The following is an 18605-nucleotide window of genomic DNA, read 5'->3' as shown; positions in this document are numbered from 1 at the left end:
TTAAAAATTGCAGAGGGTGCCGGAGAGATGACTCTGCAGTTGAGAATACTGGTTACTCTTCCAGAGAACCCTGGTTCAATTCCCAGTATCCACATGGCAGCTCACAATTGTCTGGTACTCCAATTCTAGGAGGTCTGACGTCCTCTTCTGGCCCCTTTGGACATTGCACACACCTGGCTCACAAATATACATACATACATACATGTGGACAAAATACTCATACGTATAAAATAAAAATAAATAAAGCCTTATTTAAAACATTGCAGAAGGCTTCCTGAATCTTTGAGAGTCCAGAGTCAGTTAACCACCAGAATGTTATGTGACTGTGAACTTGTTATCCAAATCACAGAAGCAAGGCTGCTGCTCAAGCCATGATGCTGGCATGAACACTAGTTTTTGCACAGTTGGCACTAGGAGTCAATGCCAGAGTCACCGCCACCGCCGCTGCTTCACAACCCCACGGCCGTCCTCACCAGAGAGGGATTTCACGGTTCTAGTTCCTGACAGGCTGATTCCGAAAATGAAGTCTTTTTACAGAACAAAGCCTACGTCATGCATGTCAGCCTGAACTGTAGTGAAACCTTAGACGTAAGTTCTGACTCAGCATGGAGGAGTAAAACTTGTAACGTGGGAAATTCTCCAGATGGAGGCAGGAGGATCAGGAATTCATGACTGGACTGTGGCATGGCATGGTCAAGAAGAGTCTGGGCTAAGGAGACCCCGTTTTCAAGGGCCAGGACAGATGACAGTTACAGACGCATGCACAGCTCCTTTTCAGGGCTAAGGAGACAGTAACCACGTATAATGTCAACTCCAGGGGGGGTCTGACACCCCCTGCTGGTCTCCAAGGACACCTGACTCATGTGAACACAACACAGAGATACATACACAGATACCTACATAGAGACACCTACACAGAGACACCTACACACAGAGGGATACCTACACAGAGATACCTACACAGAGACACACAGAGATACCTACACACAGAGAGATACCTACACAGAGATACCTATACAAGGATACCTATATATCCATAATTAAAAGTAAAATAAACCTTTAAACAAGAAAAAGTTTATTCATATTTAAAAGTGACAGTTTAGGTGTCATCATGGTTTGTGCCTGTCTTTCTTTAACATATCTCTTACAAATATATACACTTGAGGTTCGCATGATGGCTTAGCAGGCAAAGGCACTTTGTCACCAAGCCTAAACTCAGTCCCAGGAACACACGGTTATAGGAGAGGATTGTCAAGTTGTCCTCCACATGCACACTATGACACAGGTTCACCACATATGCGCGTGCGCGCGCGCGCACACACACACACACACACATACACACACCCCTAAAAAGGATAAACACTTGGTTCATTTCACAACACATAGGAAACTATGACATCCAGGAGTTATTTCAGAATAATCTGGGCAAAGAGTACAAATGAAACCACTTGGTCAGTTACTGACAATTGTTGAAACAAAATAATAGTTTCAGAGGGACTTTCCTGTTTTACATTTTGTGTACAAGGTTTCGTGTAGCCCAGGCTGGCCTGAGATGCAGTAAAGGCTGATCTTCGTGCCTCTGCCTTAAAAATTCTGGGATTATAGGCATGTCATACCCTCTATGGCCATATCTCTACTTTTACATATTTGCATCATTTTAGATTTAGAAAATTGTGATAGGCTGTCCCAAAATGCACCATGTAGCCCAGGCTGCCCTCGGTCAATCTTATGACAGTCCCACTGCGGATCCTCCTATGAGCCTCCACATACATGGCTTATTTGTTTTCAGATTTCCTTTTTTTAAAATTGTATGTATATGTGTGTGTGTGCTTGAATGTATGTATGTGTATCAGGGACATACCAGAAACGGGCATGGATCACCCGGAACTGGAATTACAGATCACCATGTCACCATGTGGGTGGGTTCTGGTAACCAAACCTGGGGCCTCTGTCAAATCTGCAAGTGCTCTTAACCACTGAGCCCTCTCTCCAGCCCTGTTCGTCTTGAAACCGTCTCTCGTGGCTCGAGTTGGCCTTGAGCTCCTGAACTGCCTGCCTCCAATTCTAGAATCACATAGACCACTATATCAGGCATGAATAAAATGTTCTATTTTAACATTTTAAATTTTCAAATAGAAAAAAAAATCAGAGAAGCAAAGTTAAAAGGCCCGTGGAAGACTTCGAGAAGGTGGGGTTGGTATGACAGGGATCTCGAGGCAGAACCTAGTAAAAACAACCCCTGCAGATCACTGAGAAAGGTGCTGAGGTGTGAGAAGCCCAACCGGAAAACCTGTAAAACAACACTGCTCCATTTCAGAACCAACTGACACTGGGCAGTAAGGGGGTCATGAAGATGATGCGGGATTGAAGGATAGCCTTGTCCTACTCTCCACTGAAGTCGCCCTCCTGACAGCCTCTAGCGGAGGCTGCTCTCGGTGGCTGTCTTCAGTCACGTGGCTCTAAGGTGAGTGGGAACGGGCTGGAGGCAGCTCTGCTTGTCAGGGCTTATGTGAAACCGAAATGAAAGTTCACTTCCTCATTGTGGATGCTTCATGTGACAAGCTCCAAGCTCTTTTTAAAGTCGGTCTAGCCAGCCTCCTGCTGCCTGGGACATCTTTGGAGTGAGGACCACGTTTCAGAGTGACCATGGGGACTCCTGCCCAAGCTACCATGTATGTACTGTCTGCTTTTTTATTTGTTTTGTTCATATATTTGGTCTTAACCATTCTCTATCTTTTCATCAGCCAGGCAACCAGGTTTTTAAATCTTTGCTTTCAGGAAGTACGCTGAAAACAAAAATCATGTCGCCCCATTGGCCTCTTGTTTTTCTGATTAGGAAGCATCTGTGTAAGAGGTTTCTGAGACCTCAGTTTCTGTGAAGTGTGAACTAAAGCTCGCCCAGTTAAAACTCCAGCTGTTCTGAATTAAAAAGATCCAGTTGCAGGCAACTACTGAATTTCTGTCAAATATAGAAGCAGCATGGGTGTTGGGTGTACTGTTGTTTAGAGGAGGTCTCACCTCTTAGATCTGGGGTCTCACCTCTTAGATCTGGGGTCTCACCTCTTAGATCTGGCTGCCTTGGAACTCGATATGGCCTCCCCTCTGCTTCCACAGTCTAGGGGTCACAAGTGTAGCCTCCATGCCTGATGAGAAAATGAAGTTTTGAGGTGCCTCCTTAGAAACATATATTTGATTTGTTGAGGCAAAAACTGAAAAAGGAAAATAACCTAAGGATGTACAATCCAAACACTGAGTTGTTGTTTAGCTATCTGTAAGGTGTCTGAACATTTACTTTATACTGAAAGCTTATCCGTTGGGTTGTTTGTATTTACTTCGGTGTTCAGGGTCAGGCCGAGGGCCTCACACCATCCCTAGCAAGTTCTGGAAGGCAGAGCACTGTCCGTTGATTTTGGAGATTTGATGTAACTACGATGACCAAACAGGCCTTGAATGCCCTTTTGCAAGCAATCCTCCTGCCTCAGCTTCTTCAGAAGCTGCTTGCTGTTACACCTGGCTTGTTTTGAAATTAAATATCAGTGAGGCACTAAGTGGCATTGTAGTACAGGCACACACTAGGTGGGGACTGATCCAGACAGAGGCATGTCCTCATGAGGAAGGTTTCTTTCTTTTGTTTCTGTTGTTTTTCAAGACAGGGTTTCTCTGTGTAGCCCTGACTGTTCTGGAGCTCACTCTTTAGACCAGGTTGGCCTCAAAATCACAGAGATCCATCTGCTTCTGCCTCCTGAGTCCTGGGACTAAAGGTGTGAGCCTTCCCAGCTAAGGAAGTTTTCTTTAAGAAAAGAGAAAGGATTCAGGTGGTGGTGGCACACATCTGTAATCCCAACATTCTTGAGGCAGAGGCAGGTGGATCTCTGTGAGTTCGAGGCCGGCCTGGTCTACAGAGCGAGTTCCAGGATAGTCAGAGCCACACAGAGAAAGCCTGTCTCAAAAAAACAAAACAGAAGGAGGAAGAAGAGGAAAGAAAGGAGAAAGGAGGAATTTCCTTGACTAGATTTGTTGGTAAATCCTGCAAAGTCTTTGATTTTAACTCCCTAAGTACGTTTGGGGGAATTTTTTTTAAGTTTTATTTTATTTTACATGTATGGGTATTTTGCCAGTTATATGTGTTATGTGCACCGAGTGCATGCAGTACCCACGGAGACCAGAAGAGGGCGACAGCTCTCCCTGGAACTAGAGTCACAGAAGGTTGATTGCTGTGGTATGGGTGCAGGGAATCAAACCCTGATCCTCTGGAAGAGTGGTCTCTTAATCACAGAGCTTGAGAAATTTCTGAAGATATTTCCTTTTCTTTTTCAGACAGTCTATCTACATGGCTCTGGCTGTACTGAAACTCACTATGTAGACCAGGTTGGCCCTTGAACTCCCAGACATCCACCTGCCTCTGCCTCCTGAGTCCTGGGATTAAAGTCATAATGCCACTGCCCAGCTGTAGGTCCCATCTGAAAGTATTCAGAATAGAAATTTGGGCATAATTCCTTCTTCCTCCTGAACACGCCAGGAAGTTTCTTGTATTATCCTAATTTACAGGAGTGTGTTCCTTTGATAGACGTGACATTGTTATTTTCTGTTTTGAGACCACATTGCCACATCCATGGCGGTGGTTCATACCTGTACTTGTAATCCTAGCACTTGGGAGGCAGAGTCAGGCAGATTGTTAACAAGGTCAAGAGTAGCCTAGGCTGTGTGGCGAGTTCCAGGACAGCCTGGGCTATAGAATAACCTATCTTTATAAATAAAAACAAGCAAACCAAAGGAAGCTGTATGACCAAAATACACTCCTCTGCTCCCTCCGCTTAAGCAGAACAAGATGGCTGCTCTGGGTGTCCATGGTGTGCTGCCTGGCAGGGGAGCAACTGCAGAGAGACCAGACCCTGGACCACCACTGGACTCTCTGGAAGAAATTCCACCGCAAACAATACAAGGAGACGGTAGGCCGGGTTGCAGTGTGCTTCTGCAGTGTTGTTTTCTAGAAGTACTGTACACGTATTTCCAGCAAGATGATGCTTTTCATAGAATCGCGGCACATTTTAGTTGCCACAGAGGTCACAAGAAACAGCGGATAGGCAGACACAGTCAGTGCCAGTGTGACACTGGTGTCAGTGGTGACAAAGAGAGGACTGTAAACAAAGGCAGGGAACACAGAGGGACCCAGGGGAATGCGGAGGGAGCGTGAGGGGAGCCCAGTAAAGAAGGTGACATTCGAGCAAAGGGCTGGCAGAAACAGGGCGGCAGACAAAATGGGTGGAAGGCGGGGAAGGCCCTGAGCCAAGGGAGCGAGCGCAGGACTCTGAGGAAAGCCCACATTTGGCACATGTGAGGAACTGAAAGCCTTGGCTGTGGAGACAGCTCAGTGGGTAAAGTGCTTGTCATACACACGAGGAACTGAGTTCAGACCTCTAGAGCCCAGGAAAGACTGGCACAGTAGTGTGTCCTCCTGACTTGAGGTGGAGAAACAGCTTCTGAGCCATCAGCCTGGCATATGAAGGGTCAAAAGAGACCCCGTCTCCAAGTGTAGCAGAGGAAAACTCTGACTTTTACGTGAACACTATGGCCTACACACACACACTCACACACTCACACAAACATAAACACACACTCACACACACACATACACCACATAGACAAAAATAAGTATTTAAAAATTTATGTGAGCCGGGCGGTGGTGGCGCACACCTTTAATCCCAGCACTCGGGAGGCAGAGGCAGGCGGATCTCTGTGAGTTCGAGGCTGGGCTGGACCGACAGCCTCCAAAACAATACAGAGAAACCTTGTCTCGTAAAAACCAAAAAAAATAAAAATAAAAAAATAAAAAAAAATAAAAATTTATGTGAATGAGCGTTTTGTGGCATATGTATGTAGTACCTTCAAAGGACAGAAGAGGGCGTCAGATCCCCTGGAACTGGGCTTTCAGGCAGTTGAGATGCCAAGTGACTGTTCTGTAAGAGCAGCCAGCGCTCTTAACTTGAGCTATTCCTCCAGCCCAACTTTTTTCTGGCTTACTAGTTTTATTTTATGTGTGTGTGTGCCTGCATGTATGTATGTGCACTACATGCACACCTGCATGTATGTATGTGCACCACATGCATGCCTGGAGGGCAGAGAACTGAGGTTTGGGGAAGTTGTGGACAGCTGTGTGGGTGTTGGGAACCAGCCCTGGGCTCTCTGCAGGGGCAGCACGTGCTAACCACTGAGGAGTCAGCTCCCCAGCCCTTTATTTTTAGGTATCTGTTGGTGCGTCTGTGCATGGGAGTGTAGGTGCCGGGAGACCAGAGGCAGTGGGTCCCCAGGAGCTGGAGTACAGGTGTTTGTGAGCTGACTGATTTGGGAGCTGGGTACAAACATGTGACCTCTAGAAGAACAGCAAGTGCTCTTAACCACTGATCCATCTCTCCAAGTCCATAAGTAATAATCTTAAAACTCCTCATTGTCGTCCCTGGCCCACAAAAGTGCTTCAAGATAGAATTTTTTTCTATTTTAGACAGGGTCTTAACACGCAGCCCCAGCTGCCCTGGAACTGATGGAGATTTGCCTCTGCCTTCCTAGGGCTGGATTGGAGGCACATGCTACCATGCTCAGCTAGATAGGGATTCCTGAATCTCACTTCTCAATCCGTTTTTTGGCTTCTATTTCAAAGCATACTTGTTGATTGTTCTTAAAATGTTAACCATGATTCAAATAAGTAGGCTCTGTAACTACAGAATGTCTTTTGCAAATTAGCAAATTAAATCAAGATGTGCAGTAGTTTGTCACTATTCTAACTAGCAGCTGTACAATAGACAGGTCACTACAACTGACTCCTCCCACCTGGGAGTCCCTGCCCTGGGATCCCCATCTTTAATCACCCTCCCTCCAGCCAAGGCTACCCGTCATGCTACTCTCTACTTCTTCGAGTCTGGCTTTTTATTTTATTGTTTTATCCAATCATTTATGGGTGCTGTGGATGGAATACTTTGGGTGACTTAGATGTTTGCAAATCCCACATATCAGTGAGATCCTGTGCCTGGCTTATTTAGCACAATGTGCTCATCTTGTTGTGTATCACAGGGTCCCTCCTTTTAAAAGAACATTAATTGTGTATATACACATTCCCTTCATCTGTGCCAAGGCTTGTAGGTTGATTCTGTATCTCAGCCATTGTGAATGGTGCTGTAGTAAGCACAGGAGAGATCTCTCTCCGATGTCCTGATTTTGTTTCCTTTAGATGTTTATCCATAAATGGATTGCTAGGACACATGGTAGGTCCGTCTTTAGTAGACTAAGATATTTGTGTTACATTTATTTATTTGTGTGTGTGTGTGTGTGTGTGTGTGAGTGTGCGTGTGAGTGTGTGGTATGTGTGAGTGTGCTGTGTGAGTATGTGTGGTGTGTGTGTGTGGCGTGTGTGAGTATGTGTGTGTGAGTGTGTGTGTGGCATGTGTGAGTATGTGAGTATGTATGTGGTGTGTGGTGTGTGTGAGTGTGTGGTGTGTGAGTGTGTAAGTGTGTGTGAGTGTGTGGTGTGAATGCGTGTGGTGTGTGAGTGTGTGAGTATGTGTGTGTGAGTATGTGAGTGTGTGTGCGTGTGTGTGTGTGTGTGTGGTGTGTGGGTGTGAGTGTGAGTGTGTATGAGTATGTGTGTGTGAGTGTGTGTGTGGCATGTGTGAGTGTATATGAGAATGTGTGTGTGAGTGTGTGAGTATGTGTGTGGTGTGTGAGTGTGTAAGTGTGTGAGTGTGTGATGTGTGTGAGTGTGAGTGTGTGAGTATGTGTGTGCGTGTGTGTGAGTGTGTGGTGTGTGTGTGAGTGTGTGTGGTGTGTGTGTGTGTGGTGTGTGTGTGTGTACCACTAAGCCATTCCTCCAGCCCTTTATGAATTGTTTTCTTTTTATATACTTTCTGAAGTTGTATTTGTGGTGTGTGTCAATGTCTGTGTGTGAGTGTGCACAGGTGCACGTCAGTACCAGAAGAAGCCACGAGAAGGGCGTTGCGCCCCTGCAGCTGGATTATAATTAGCTGTCAGTGCCCAGTGGCACTGGGAACTGAACTTGGGTCCTTCGCAAGAGCAGTAATTGTTCTTACCTGCTGAGCCACTTCTCAAACCCAGTTTGTAAAATAGTTTTCTTTTAAAAAATGTTTTATTTTTGGTTTGCTTGTTTTCTTGGTGTTTTTGAGACAGGGTCTATTTTCATAGCCCTGGATGTCCTGGAATTCTCAGTGTGGACCAGCCCGGCATAGAACTCACAGAGATCCATCTGCCTTCAATTGCTGGGATTAAAGGTGTGTGCCATCACACCTGGCTTATTTTACCTTTTTGTTTATTTCTTTTCTGCATGTTCTCACGTGTGCATGTGCTATAACTCCTATGAGGCCCTCAGAGACAGTCTGGGGGAGTTCTCCCCCATGTGGGTCTGGGTTCTCACGCTTGGCTGCAGGTGGCTCTGCCCGCTTAGTCATCTCAGCAGCCCTGTTTTCATTCTTTAATCAATTGTGGATGGTTCGTGCACACAAGGATGACCTGGAGCTCCTGGTTCTCCTGCCTCTATCTCCTGAGTACTTGGGATTTTAGGTGTGTGCTACCATGCCCAGCTAAAAGGAATATTTTCAGTCCATAGCTTGTTGAGTTCATAAATACGGAACATGCAGACCTGGGAGAGACAGCTGTATGTTAAAAACTGTAAAACAGTGGTGAAAGAAATTCAGATTGATACACTGCTCATATCCAGGGACTGAAAGAATTAGATAATTGAAATCTCCAAGCTATTCAAAACAATTTAGAGACTCAATATAATCCCTGCCAAAATTCCAAACATAGAAAAAAAATCCTGAAAGTTTATGTGGAGCCAATAACCTTCAAGTGGTGAGTAAAAGGACCGGCATCAGGAACGGTCTCTGATCTCACAAGGCAGCACAAGCCCCAGTGACCAAAGCACACACCGCAGAGGGAGTAGCATGGCAGACAGCTCAGAAACAAGCAGATGCAGCGGTGACCAGTCGATTTTCAGCAAAGAAGCGGAAAGCATAGAAAGGGGTAGGACAGCCCCATTGTTCTTCCAGTGTGGGGATCTTGATCCACACGCAGAAGTATGAAACTGGGCCCTAACCTGGTTGTACAAGAATCATTCACAGAGACGTAAATATTTAAAATCTCTGTTGTGTTTTGGTTAGATATGTTTGTTTTGTTTAATCTTTAACATTTAGTGGCGTGTGTGCATGTGTGTAGTACATATGTGGAAGCCAGAGGACCACTCTGTGGAGTTGGTTTTCTCCTTCTACCATGGGGTTGATAATCTAGCTCACATCATCGGCTGGCTCCAAACTCCTTGTGTGTCCATGTTTGGGTGGGTGTTTGTGAATGCAGATGTCTGGAGCTAGAGTTATAGGTGGTAGAGTTACAGCCACCCAACACGGGGTGCTGGGGACAGGACATGGAAGAGCAGTATGTGCTCTCAACCTCTGAGCTGTCTCTCCAGCCCTTAACATCCCCTACACAATACAATACAGCAACTCTATTATATTATAATCTAAAGATAATTTGGAGTGTATGTGCATCTATGATGTAGGTAGGTAAATTACATGAAAGCACTTCACGTTGTGTTGATTTTTCGAGGCAGGGTGTCACTGTGTATCTTTTGTGAATTGTTATTGTTTTATTGTATGGGTGCTTTGACTGCATGTATGACTCTGTAGCACGTGCGTGTGGTACCCAAAGAGGTCAGAAGAGGGCACCAGATCCCCTGGAGCTGGAGTTAGAGATGCTTGTGGGCAGTCATGTGGGTGCTGGGGATAGAACTTGGGTCTTGTGGAAGAGCAAATAACCAGTGTCCTTAACCACTGAGCCATCTCTCCAGTCTCTGCACTGCATCTTAAGCTGGTCTGAAGCTCACTGTGGAGTCCAGGCTGACTGTGAACTCTCAGACATCTTCCTGCTTAACCCCAAGTGTGAGCCATTATATTTAGTTTACACCACTCAAGGGATTTGAGAAACCAAGGATATTTGCATTCTTGAGAAACAGGGTCTGATTCTTCACGGTTCCTCACAGAGTTGCACTAAGCCTTCACTTCCTTGACTGAATTTTTTGTTAAGCATTTTTGCATGTGTGTGGGTACACATGCGTGTACAGGTATGGGTGTTACATATGTACATGCGTGTATGTGTATAGAGGCCCAACCTGGACGTTGAAGAGTCCTCCTCAGTCACTTCCCCGTGTATTCATTGACTCATGGTCTCTCAACTGAGCCCAGCGCTCGGCAATACAACTAACTAGTCCAGACAGGGAATTGTCTGGGGAATCCATTCTCCCTGCCTTCAGGGCACTGGGATTGCAGGCAGACTGACATGCCCACCCAGCATTTGCGTGGGTGCTGGGCATCTGAACGCATGTCTGAATGCTTGCATGGCAAGCATTTATCCTTTGAGCCACATGCTCAGCCCTACTATTTAATAGATGGGATTGTTTCCTTGGCACCTTTTCAAAGAGTTATTTAAATATACAAAATGCTACTGATTTTCGTAGGTTGGTTTTATATCCTGAGACTTATGAATCTGTTTGTCAGTTTAACAGTGGTGTGTGTGTATGTTTGTGGTATGTGTAGTGTGTGTGTGTGTGGTGTGAGTGTGTGTATGTGTGTGGTGTGTGTGTGGTATAGTGTGTGTGTGTATGGTGTGTGTATGTGTGTGGTTTTGTGGTATGTGTGGTGTGGTAAGTGTGTGTGGTGTGTGTGTGGTGTGGTGTGTGTGTGTGTGTGTGTGTGTGTGTGTGTGTGTGTGTGTGTGTGTGTGTGTAGGCAGAGATAGACATTAGATTGCTTTCCACCTATTTTTTGAGGCAGGAGCTCAGCTTCTGGAAGCAAATCCTCTTATTTCTACCTCCCCAGTGCTGTGATTACAGGCGTGTGCCGCTGTGTTTTCCCATGGACGCTATGCACATAGAACCAGGCCCTCGTGATGCAGCACAAGCACTTTACATGTGTGCCGTCTCCCCGGCTCGTGGACACAATATGTATGGGCAGCTCACCTTAAAATCTAATCTCTAAATGGCTTATTCTTTTTTCCTTTCCACAGTTTTTAGATGTATTTTTACTTATTCCAATTTTTTCCTCTAGAGTTTGGGATGTGTTCATCATGTGTGCTCATTACATCTGTTTCCAGGATTATTGTTAAACTTGTAGGGGGAGTAGGGGTGGTGTGCCCAGACTGAAGCAGGACAGACATTTCTGAGTGTTTCTCACTGGGGCTGAGTATGGCTTTGTTGATCTCGAAGGGTTTCAGCTATCAACGGAGGCACTGTTGTGGAATATTACTTTAACTAGGCAAAGATGTGTTACATTTGTGTACACTGTATTTGTTTAATGATGGAAGGATGTGTGTTTAACTATGTAAAGATGTGTTACATCTGTGTATGCTGCATTTGTTTAATGATATAAGGATGTGTGTTTAACTATGTAAAGATGTGTTTCATTTGTTTTACCTTGCCCTCCTAAGGCACCCGAGTAGTCTAATAAAGAGATGAATAGCCAATAGCTAGGCAGGAGAAAGGATAGGCAGGGCTGGCAAAGATAAAGAATAAATAGGAGGAGGAATCTAGGCTCAAGAGGAGCAAGAGAAGAGGAGAGGAGAGAATGAGGAAGAAAGAGGGGAGCATGCCCAGGGCAAGAAGCCAGGCAGCTGCCAGATATAAGAAAGTGAAAGTAAGACACACAGAAGGAAAGAAAGGTAAAAGCCCCGAGGCAAAAGGTAGATGAAGAGAAGCAGGTTAATGTAAGTTAAAAGAGCTAGCCAGAAACGAGCCTAAACTAGGCTGGGCATTCAAAACTAAGAAGACTCAGTGTCGTGATTTGAGAGCTGATTGGTGGCCCCAAAGGAAAAGCTTGTCACACGGCCCTCTGTACAGTGAGTACATTGTATTCTGTGTAAATGCACCTCTGGGAGGACGAGAAACATCAGTAGTTAACGTCATAATTAACTCTGGATACATTACAAAAGTAGAGCCCAAATGACTGGTCAGTCAGGCATTGTAGCACACGCTGGGAATCCCAGCACTTGGAAGGTAGAGCTGAGGAACAAGAGTGAATTCAAGACCAGCCCATCAACATGGAACCTTGTCTTTAAAAAAAAAAAAAAAAAAAACTAAAAACTACAACAATGCAGGAAAAAAAGCAGCCACACAAACATAAACTAAAATAAATTAGAATTATTTTAAAAAGTCATTGAATCAACATTTTAAAAGTGTGTGTGTGTGTGTGTGTGTGTGTGTGTGTGCGTGCGTGCTGGGGTGTATGCATGTGTGGTGCATGCGTGTATGGTGTGTGTGTGTGTGTGTGTGCATAGGTGCTGGAGTGCATTGCACTATGTGCATGCAGGAGACACTGGATCCCAGGAACTAAGATTACAAATGGTCATGAGCTACCTTGTGGGCCCTGCAGCCAACCCCAGGTCCTCTACAAGAAGAGCAGGTGTTCTTACCACTAAGCTGCCGCTCTGCCCCAAATCAGGAATCTTGAGAATAGTTCTGAGACATCCAGGAAGAAAGCGGCGTGCAGAAGTAAAATGGAGCAGGGTCCATGCAGACGAAAGCAGAGGGCCTGAGAGTTCGAGGCGCCTGAGTGCGCGAGAGTCAAGCAGAATGGTGGATAAATGATACATGAAAAGACGCTGTTGAGAATTTTCAGTTATAAAAATATTCCTGAGGGGGAAAGCGCAAAGCTCCACACCCAGACACACACAGGCTTTTCAGAAAAAAATTACAGAAAGTAATGAGCCCAGTTAGGATAGTGGTACTGGAGCCCGGTGTGATGACACATTTGTACAACTCCAGCACCCAGTAGGTAGGCATAGGAGGGTACTGAGAGTAGTCAGCATGGGCTACCCAGCAAGTCTGAGGTCAGCCCAGGCAAGAATAAGAATTAGGACAGCCAGGGCTACATAACAAGACCATGTCTTTAAAATAGATAGATGGATGGATAGATAGATAGATGGATAAATAAATAGGAAGAAATAAAGAAAAAGAAAAGAAAAATGTATGCCCAAGTCATGCGTGTCGTCCCTCCCATCAACCCCCCTCCGCCACCAGAGACCACCAGGAGTCCTAGTTCATATGCAAGAGCAAAGAGCCTTTATTGCAAGCTCGAGCTTGGACCCTCCATGCATTCCAATGCAGCCGGTGGAACAGAGAGCCCCAGGCTCAGGTATGGTAGGGTTTTTAAGGAGTAAAGATGTGAAGAGCAGTGGAAATCTGGGTTCAGATGGGGGTTGAATTCCTAATTGGGCAGGAGTAGGGCAACAGGAGTCCTGTCAAACATGGATTGGTGTCGGTATTGCTGCCAGGAAATTGGCAACCTACATACAAGTTATATTAGTGTCTCTAATGCTCTGGGACACCTAGCACTTGTTTGTGGCGATGGTCCCTGGGCGTGGAGCCATTGTAAGGATAGGATCTAGTCCCATATTGCTAGCCTGCAGCTGTCATGCCAGCACTCATGTTGAGTTAGGCCTCCTCAAAAATCTAGAAGGATTAGATTGTAAGGGACACACATCAAACAAGTTTCTAAAGTTTGGAGTGTTAAGAAGCAACTTCACAATAAGTAAAGAAGGAAAAAGAGAAGGAAATTCATTATGTGCATCATGTATTAATAAACACCTACAAATTAAGAGCAAAAATTTAAATTAAAGTGTGATTTTAGCAGTTGTTTTGGAAGTATTCATTTGTTTATATGCTTCTAGATATATCCACACTTAGTAGAATACTATTTGGGACAGTGGAAAGACGACTCAGCAGTTAAGATAACTTGATGCTCTTGCAGAGGACCCAGGTTTAGTTCCCAGCACCCACTTTGGGTGGCTCACAACTACCTCAAACAGAATCTGATGCCCTCTTCTGGCCTCTCTGGCTACCTGAACCCACATACACGTGTGTGCGCGCGCACACACACACACACACACACACACACACACACAGGGTGAGACAGACAGAGACATAAGCACAGAGAGAACTTTTAAATTAATAAAATAAATTCCACTTGCATTCATTTTCCTTCTGTTTCAGAATGAAGAAGAAGCACGACGCCTCATCTGGGAAAAGAATCTGAAATTTGTGATGCTTCACAATATAGAATATTCTTTGGGAATGCATTCATATAGCCTGGGCATGAACCATATGGGAGACATGGTAGGTAAATCACAAAAAGCCCTTGTTTAGTGACTGGGCAAGTATGATTTCTGTATCACCAAGAGTAGCTTGAAGGTGGACTGATGGCAATAACAAAACCAAGGGAAACTGTGTAGCCAGGGCTGGGTGTGGCTCAGTGGCAGAGTTCACTTCTCCCCTGCATCCAGAGTCCTGGGCTCCATCCCTGGCACCCCGTAAAGAAAGAGGAGAGCAGGGAGGTGGTGCACGAGCCTTTAGTCCAAGCCCTCAGGGCAGAAGCAGGTGGGTCTCTGCATGAGAGGCAGTCTGTTCTACAGAGTGGGTTCCAGCACAGTCAGGCTACACAGAGAAGCCCTGTTGTGCAAAACAAACAAAAAGAAGAGTGGAGAGATACTCGGGGGAAGAGCACCGGCTATTCTCCCAGAGGTCTCGAGTTCAATTCCCAGCAGTCACATTGCGTCTCACCACCATGTACAATTGCAGTCCCTTGAGGTCCAATGCCCTCTTCTGGTGTGCAAACAAGACAAGAAAACATCCACATACAAGAGATAAATACATAGTTTTAAAAATGAAAAGAGAAAGAAAGAAAGGATGAGTGCTGGAGCCAGTGAGATGGCCCCAAGATAAAATTGCTTGCTGCCAAACCTGGCAGCCTGGGGCTGAAAGACACTGAAAAATTCTCATTTAGTCCTGCCTTGGCCACATTCTTAAAAAACAGGATGAAACGAAACAAAACACTCCTCTTCCCTCTTTCCCTGTCTGACATGGTCTCATGTAGTCGAGGCTAGAACAGTCTGTGTCACTCTGTGTCACTGAGAGTGACCTGGAACTCCTTCTTCTCTCGCCTCTACCTCCAGAACGCAGGGGTTATAAGTCTACATTACCACACCCCACCTACCAAATCCTTTTTTACAGAAAATGTAAAACTTACAAAATACTGAGGCCAGCCTGGTTTACAGAGTGAGTTCCAGGACATCAGGGCTATGCAGAGAAACCCTGTCTGAAAACCAAAACAAATAACAAAAACCAAACCAAACAAACAAAAACCCCAAAATAAAAACGAAAAGCAAAAACACTGCCACCAACAAAAATGTATGATGCAGCCAAAGTTAAGAATCACAATACTTAAAAACAAAGAGAAATGCCATACCTGGGAAATGGTTCAGTGGGTAAAGAGCTAGTGTCAGGGGTGTGGAGACAAGGATATCCTGGCGGCTTGGGCAGTTGGTGTAGATGAAATAGAGTTCCGGATTTAGTGAGAAACCTGCCTCAAATACTCAAATAATAAGGTGGAAAGTGATGGGGACACAGAAAACCAGATGCTGGCCTAGTTCTCTCTCTCTCTCTGTCTCTCTCTCTCTCTCTCTCTCTCTCTCTCTCTCTCTCTCTCTCTCTCTCTCTCTCTCTCTCTCTCTCTCTCTCTCTCTCTCTCTCTCTCTCTCTCTCTCTCACACACACACACACACACACACACACACACGGATTGTGGAGGAGAAAATAAAAACAAGGAAGAAAATAATCTTAGTAGCTTTGGGAAGGGGCATCTTGGCAGCCAATTTCTATTTAGATGTAGCAATATCCTTTGTAGTTCTATTGCGGTGAAGCAGCTTGACTTGCTTTCTACATTGCTTTGTAAGATTCTGCCTTTCAACCAGGTATTGGTGGTGCACACCTTTAATCGCAGCACTTGGGAGGCAGAGGCAGGCAGATCTCTGTGAGTCAGAGGCCAGCCTGGTCTACAGAGCGACTTCCAGGACAGGCATGGATGTTACACAGAGAAACAAAACAACAACAACAACAACAAAAGATTCTGTTTTTCTTTTAATCAAAAATCTGTAACTTCTAGTTTTTACCATTTTCTATCTCTCCTTCCCTCTGCTTAAATTGTGTTACTAATGAAAGGTGCAAGATTAAAGAAAAATCACATAGTTCACATAAGTCATTTACCACAGACAGTTCTCACAGTCAGCTCCCACAGACTGTTCTCCTCACAGTCAGCTCCCACACACTGTTCTCACAGTCAGCTCCCACACACTGTTCTCCTCACAGTCAGCTCCCACACACTGTTCTCCTCACAGTCAGCTCCCACACACTGTTCTCCTCACAGTCAGCTCCCACACACTGTTCTCACAGTCAGCTCCCACACACTGTTCTCCTCACAGTCAGCTCCCACACACTGTTCTCACAGTCAGCTCCCACACACTGTTCTCCTCACAGTCAGCTCCCACACACTGTTCTCTCACAGTCAGCTCCCACACACTGTTCTCCTCACAGTCAGCTCCCACACACTGTTCTCCTCACAGTCAGCTCCCACACACTGTTCTCCTCACAGTCAGCTCCCACACACTGTTCTCACAGTCAGCTCCCACACACTGTTCTCCTCACAGTCAGCTCCCACACACTGTTCTCACAGTCAGCTCCCACACACTGTTCTCCTCACAGTCAGCTCCCACAGACTGTTCTCCTCACAGTCAGCTCCCACACACTGTTCTCCTCACAGTCAGCTCCCACACACTGTTCTCACAGTCAGCTCCCACACACTGTTCTCCTCACAGTCAGCTCCCACAGACTGTTCTCCTCACAGTCAGCTCCCACAGACTGTTCTCACAGTCAGCTCCCACACACTGTTCTCCTCACAGTCAGCTCCCACACACTGTTCTCACAGTCAGCTCCCACACACTGTTCTCCTCACAGTCAGCTCCCACACACTGTTCTCCTCACAGTCAGCTCCCACACACTGTTCTCCTCACAGTCAGCTCCCACACACTGTTCTCCTCACAGTCAGCTCCCACACACTGTTCTCCTCACAGTCAGCTCCCACACACTGTTCTCACAGTCAGCTCCCACACACTGTTCTCCTCACAGTCAGCTCCCACACACTGTTCTCACAGTCAGCTCCCACACACTGTTCTCCTCACAGTCAGCTCCCACACACTGTTCTCCTCACAGTCAGCTCCCACACACTGTTCTCCTCACAGTCAGCTCCCACACACTGTTCTCCTCACAGTCAGCTCCCACACACTGTTCTCCTACAGTCAGCTCCCACACACTGTTCTCCTCACAGTCAGCTCCCACACACTGTTCTCCTCACAGTCAGCTCCCACACACTGTTCTCCTCACAGTCAGCTCCCACACACTGTTCTCACAGTCAGCTCCCACACACTGTTCTCTACAGTCAGCTCCCACACACTGTTCTCCTCACAGTCAGCTCCCACAGACTGTTCTCCTCACAGTCAGCTCCCACACACTGTTCTCCTCACAGTCAGCTCCCACACACTGTTCTCTCACAGTCAGCTCCCACACACTGTTCTCCTCACAGTCAGCTCCCACACACTGTTCTCCTCACAGTCAGCTCCCACACACTGTTCTCACAGTCAGCTCCCACACACTGTTCTCCTCACAGTCAGCTCCCACACACTGTTCTCCTCACAGTCAGCTCCCACACACTGTTCTCCTCACAGTCAGCTCCCACACACTGTTCTCCTCACAGTCAGCTCCCACACACTGTTCTCCTCACAGTCAGCTCCCACACACTGTTCTCCTCACAGTCAGCTCCCACACACTGTTCTCCTCACAGTCAGCTCCCACACACTGTTCTCCTCACAGTCAGCTCCCACACACTGTTCTCCTCACAGTCAGCTCCCACACACTGTTCTCCTCACAGTCAGCTCCCACACACTGTTCTCCTCACAGTCAGCTCCCACACACTGTTCTCCTCACAGTCAGCTCCCACACACTGTTCTCCTCACAGTCAGCTCCCACACACTGTTCTCCTCACAGTCAGCTCCCACACACTGTTCTCCTCACAGTCAGCTCCCACACACTGTTCTCCTCACAGTCAGCTCCCACACACTGTTCTCCTCACAGTCAGCTCCCACACACTGTTCTCCTCACAGTCAGCTCCCACACACTGTTCTCCTCACAGTCAGCTCCCACACACTGTTCTCCACAGTCAGCTCCCACACACTGTTCTCCTCACAGTCAGCTCCCACACACTGTTCTCACAGTCAGCTCCCACACACTGTTCTCCTCACAGTCAGCTCCCACACACTGTTCTCCTCACAGTCAGCTCCCACACACTGTTCTCCTCACAGTCAGCTCCCACAGACTGTTCTCCTCACAGTCAGCTCCCACACACTGTTCTCCTCACAGTCAGCTCCCACACACTGTTCTCCTCACAGTCAGCTCCCACACACTGTTCTCCTCACAGTCAGCTCCCACACACTGTTCTCCTCACAGTCAGCTCCCACACACTGTTCTCACAGTCAGCTCCCACACACTGTTCTCCTCACAGTCAGCTCCCACACACTGTTCTCCTCACAGTCAGCTCCCACACACTGTTCTCCTCACAGTCAGCTCCCACACACTGTTCTCCTCACAGTCAGCTCCCACACACTGTTCTCCTCACAGTCAGCTCCCACACACTGTTCTCCTCACAGTCAGCTCCCACACACTGTTCTCC

The 18605-nt window shown here is 46.4% G+C and overlaps 1 protein-coding gene across 2 annotated transcripts in view; it reads left to right on the top strand.

Moving 5' to 3' along the window:
• The first annotated feature begins 2513 nt into the window (after positions 1-2513).
• Ctss (cathepsin S) overlaps positions 2514-18605 on the top strand; it is a 32232-nt gene continuing 16140 nt past the window's right edge. The window contains exons 1-3 of one of the 2 annotated variants that reach the window (XM_040752233.1): positions 2514-2672; positions 4823-4949; positions 14042-14164. In XM_040752233.1, coding sequence (XP_040608167.1) covers positions 2647-2672; positions 4823-4949; positions 14042-14164 — 276 coding nt within the window. In that variant the 5' untranslated portion in view covers positions 2514-2646. Of the gene's footprint in view, positions 2673-4819; positions 4950-14041; positions 14165-18605 lie in introns of both variants that reach the window. The other variant, XM_040752232.1, reaches the window with a different exon arrangement.

The sequence above is a fragment of the Mesocricetus auratus genome, unplaced genomic scaffold, assembly GCF_017639785.1.
Source record: "Mesocricetus auratus isolate SY011 unplaced genomic scaffold, BCM_Maur_2.0 Super-Scaffold_100009, whole genome shotgun sequence".
Lineage (NCBI taxonomy): Eukaryota > Metazoa > Chordata > Mammalia > Rodentia > Cricetidae > Mesocricetus > Mesocricetus auratus.
Note: the sequence above shows the minus strand (reverse complement) of the source record. Positions and strands in the feature narration are given on the sequence as shown.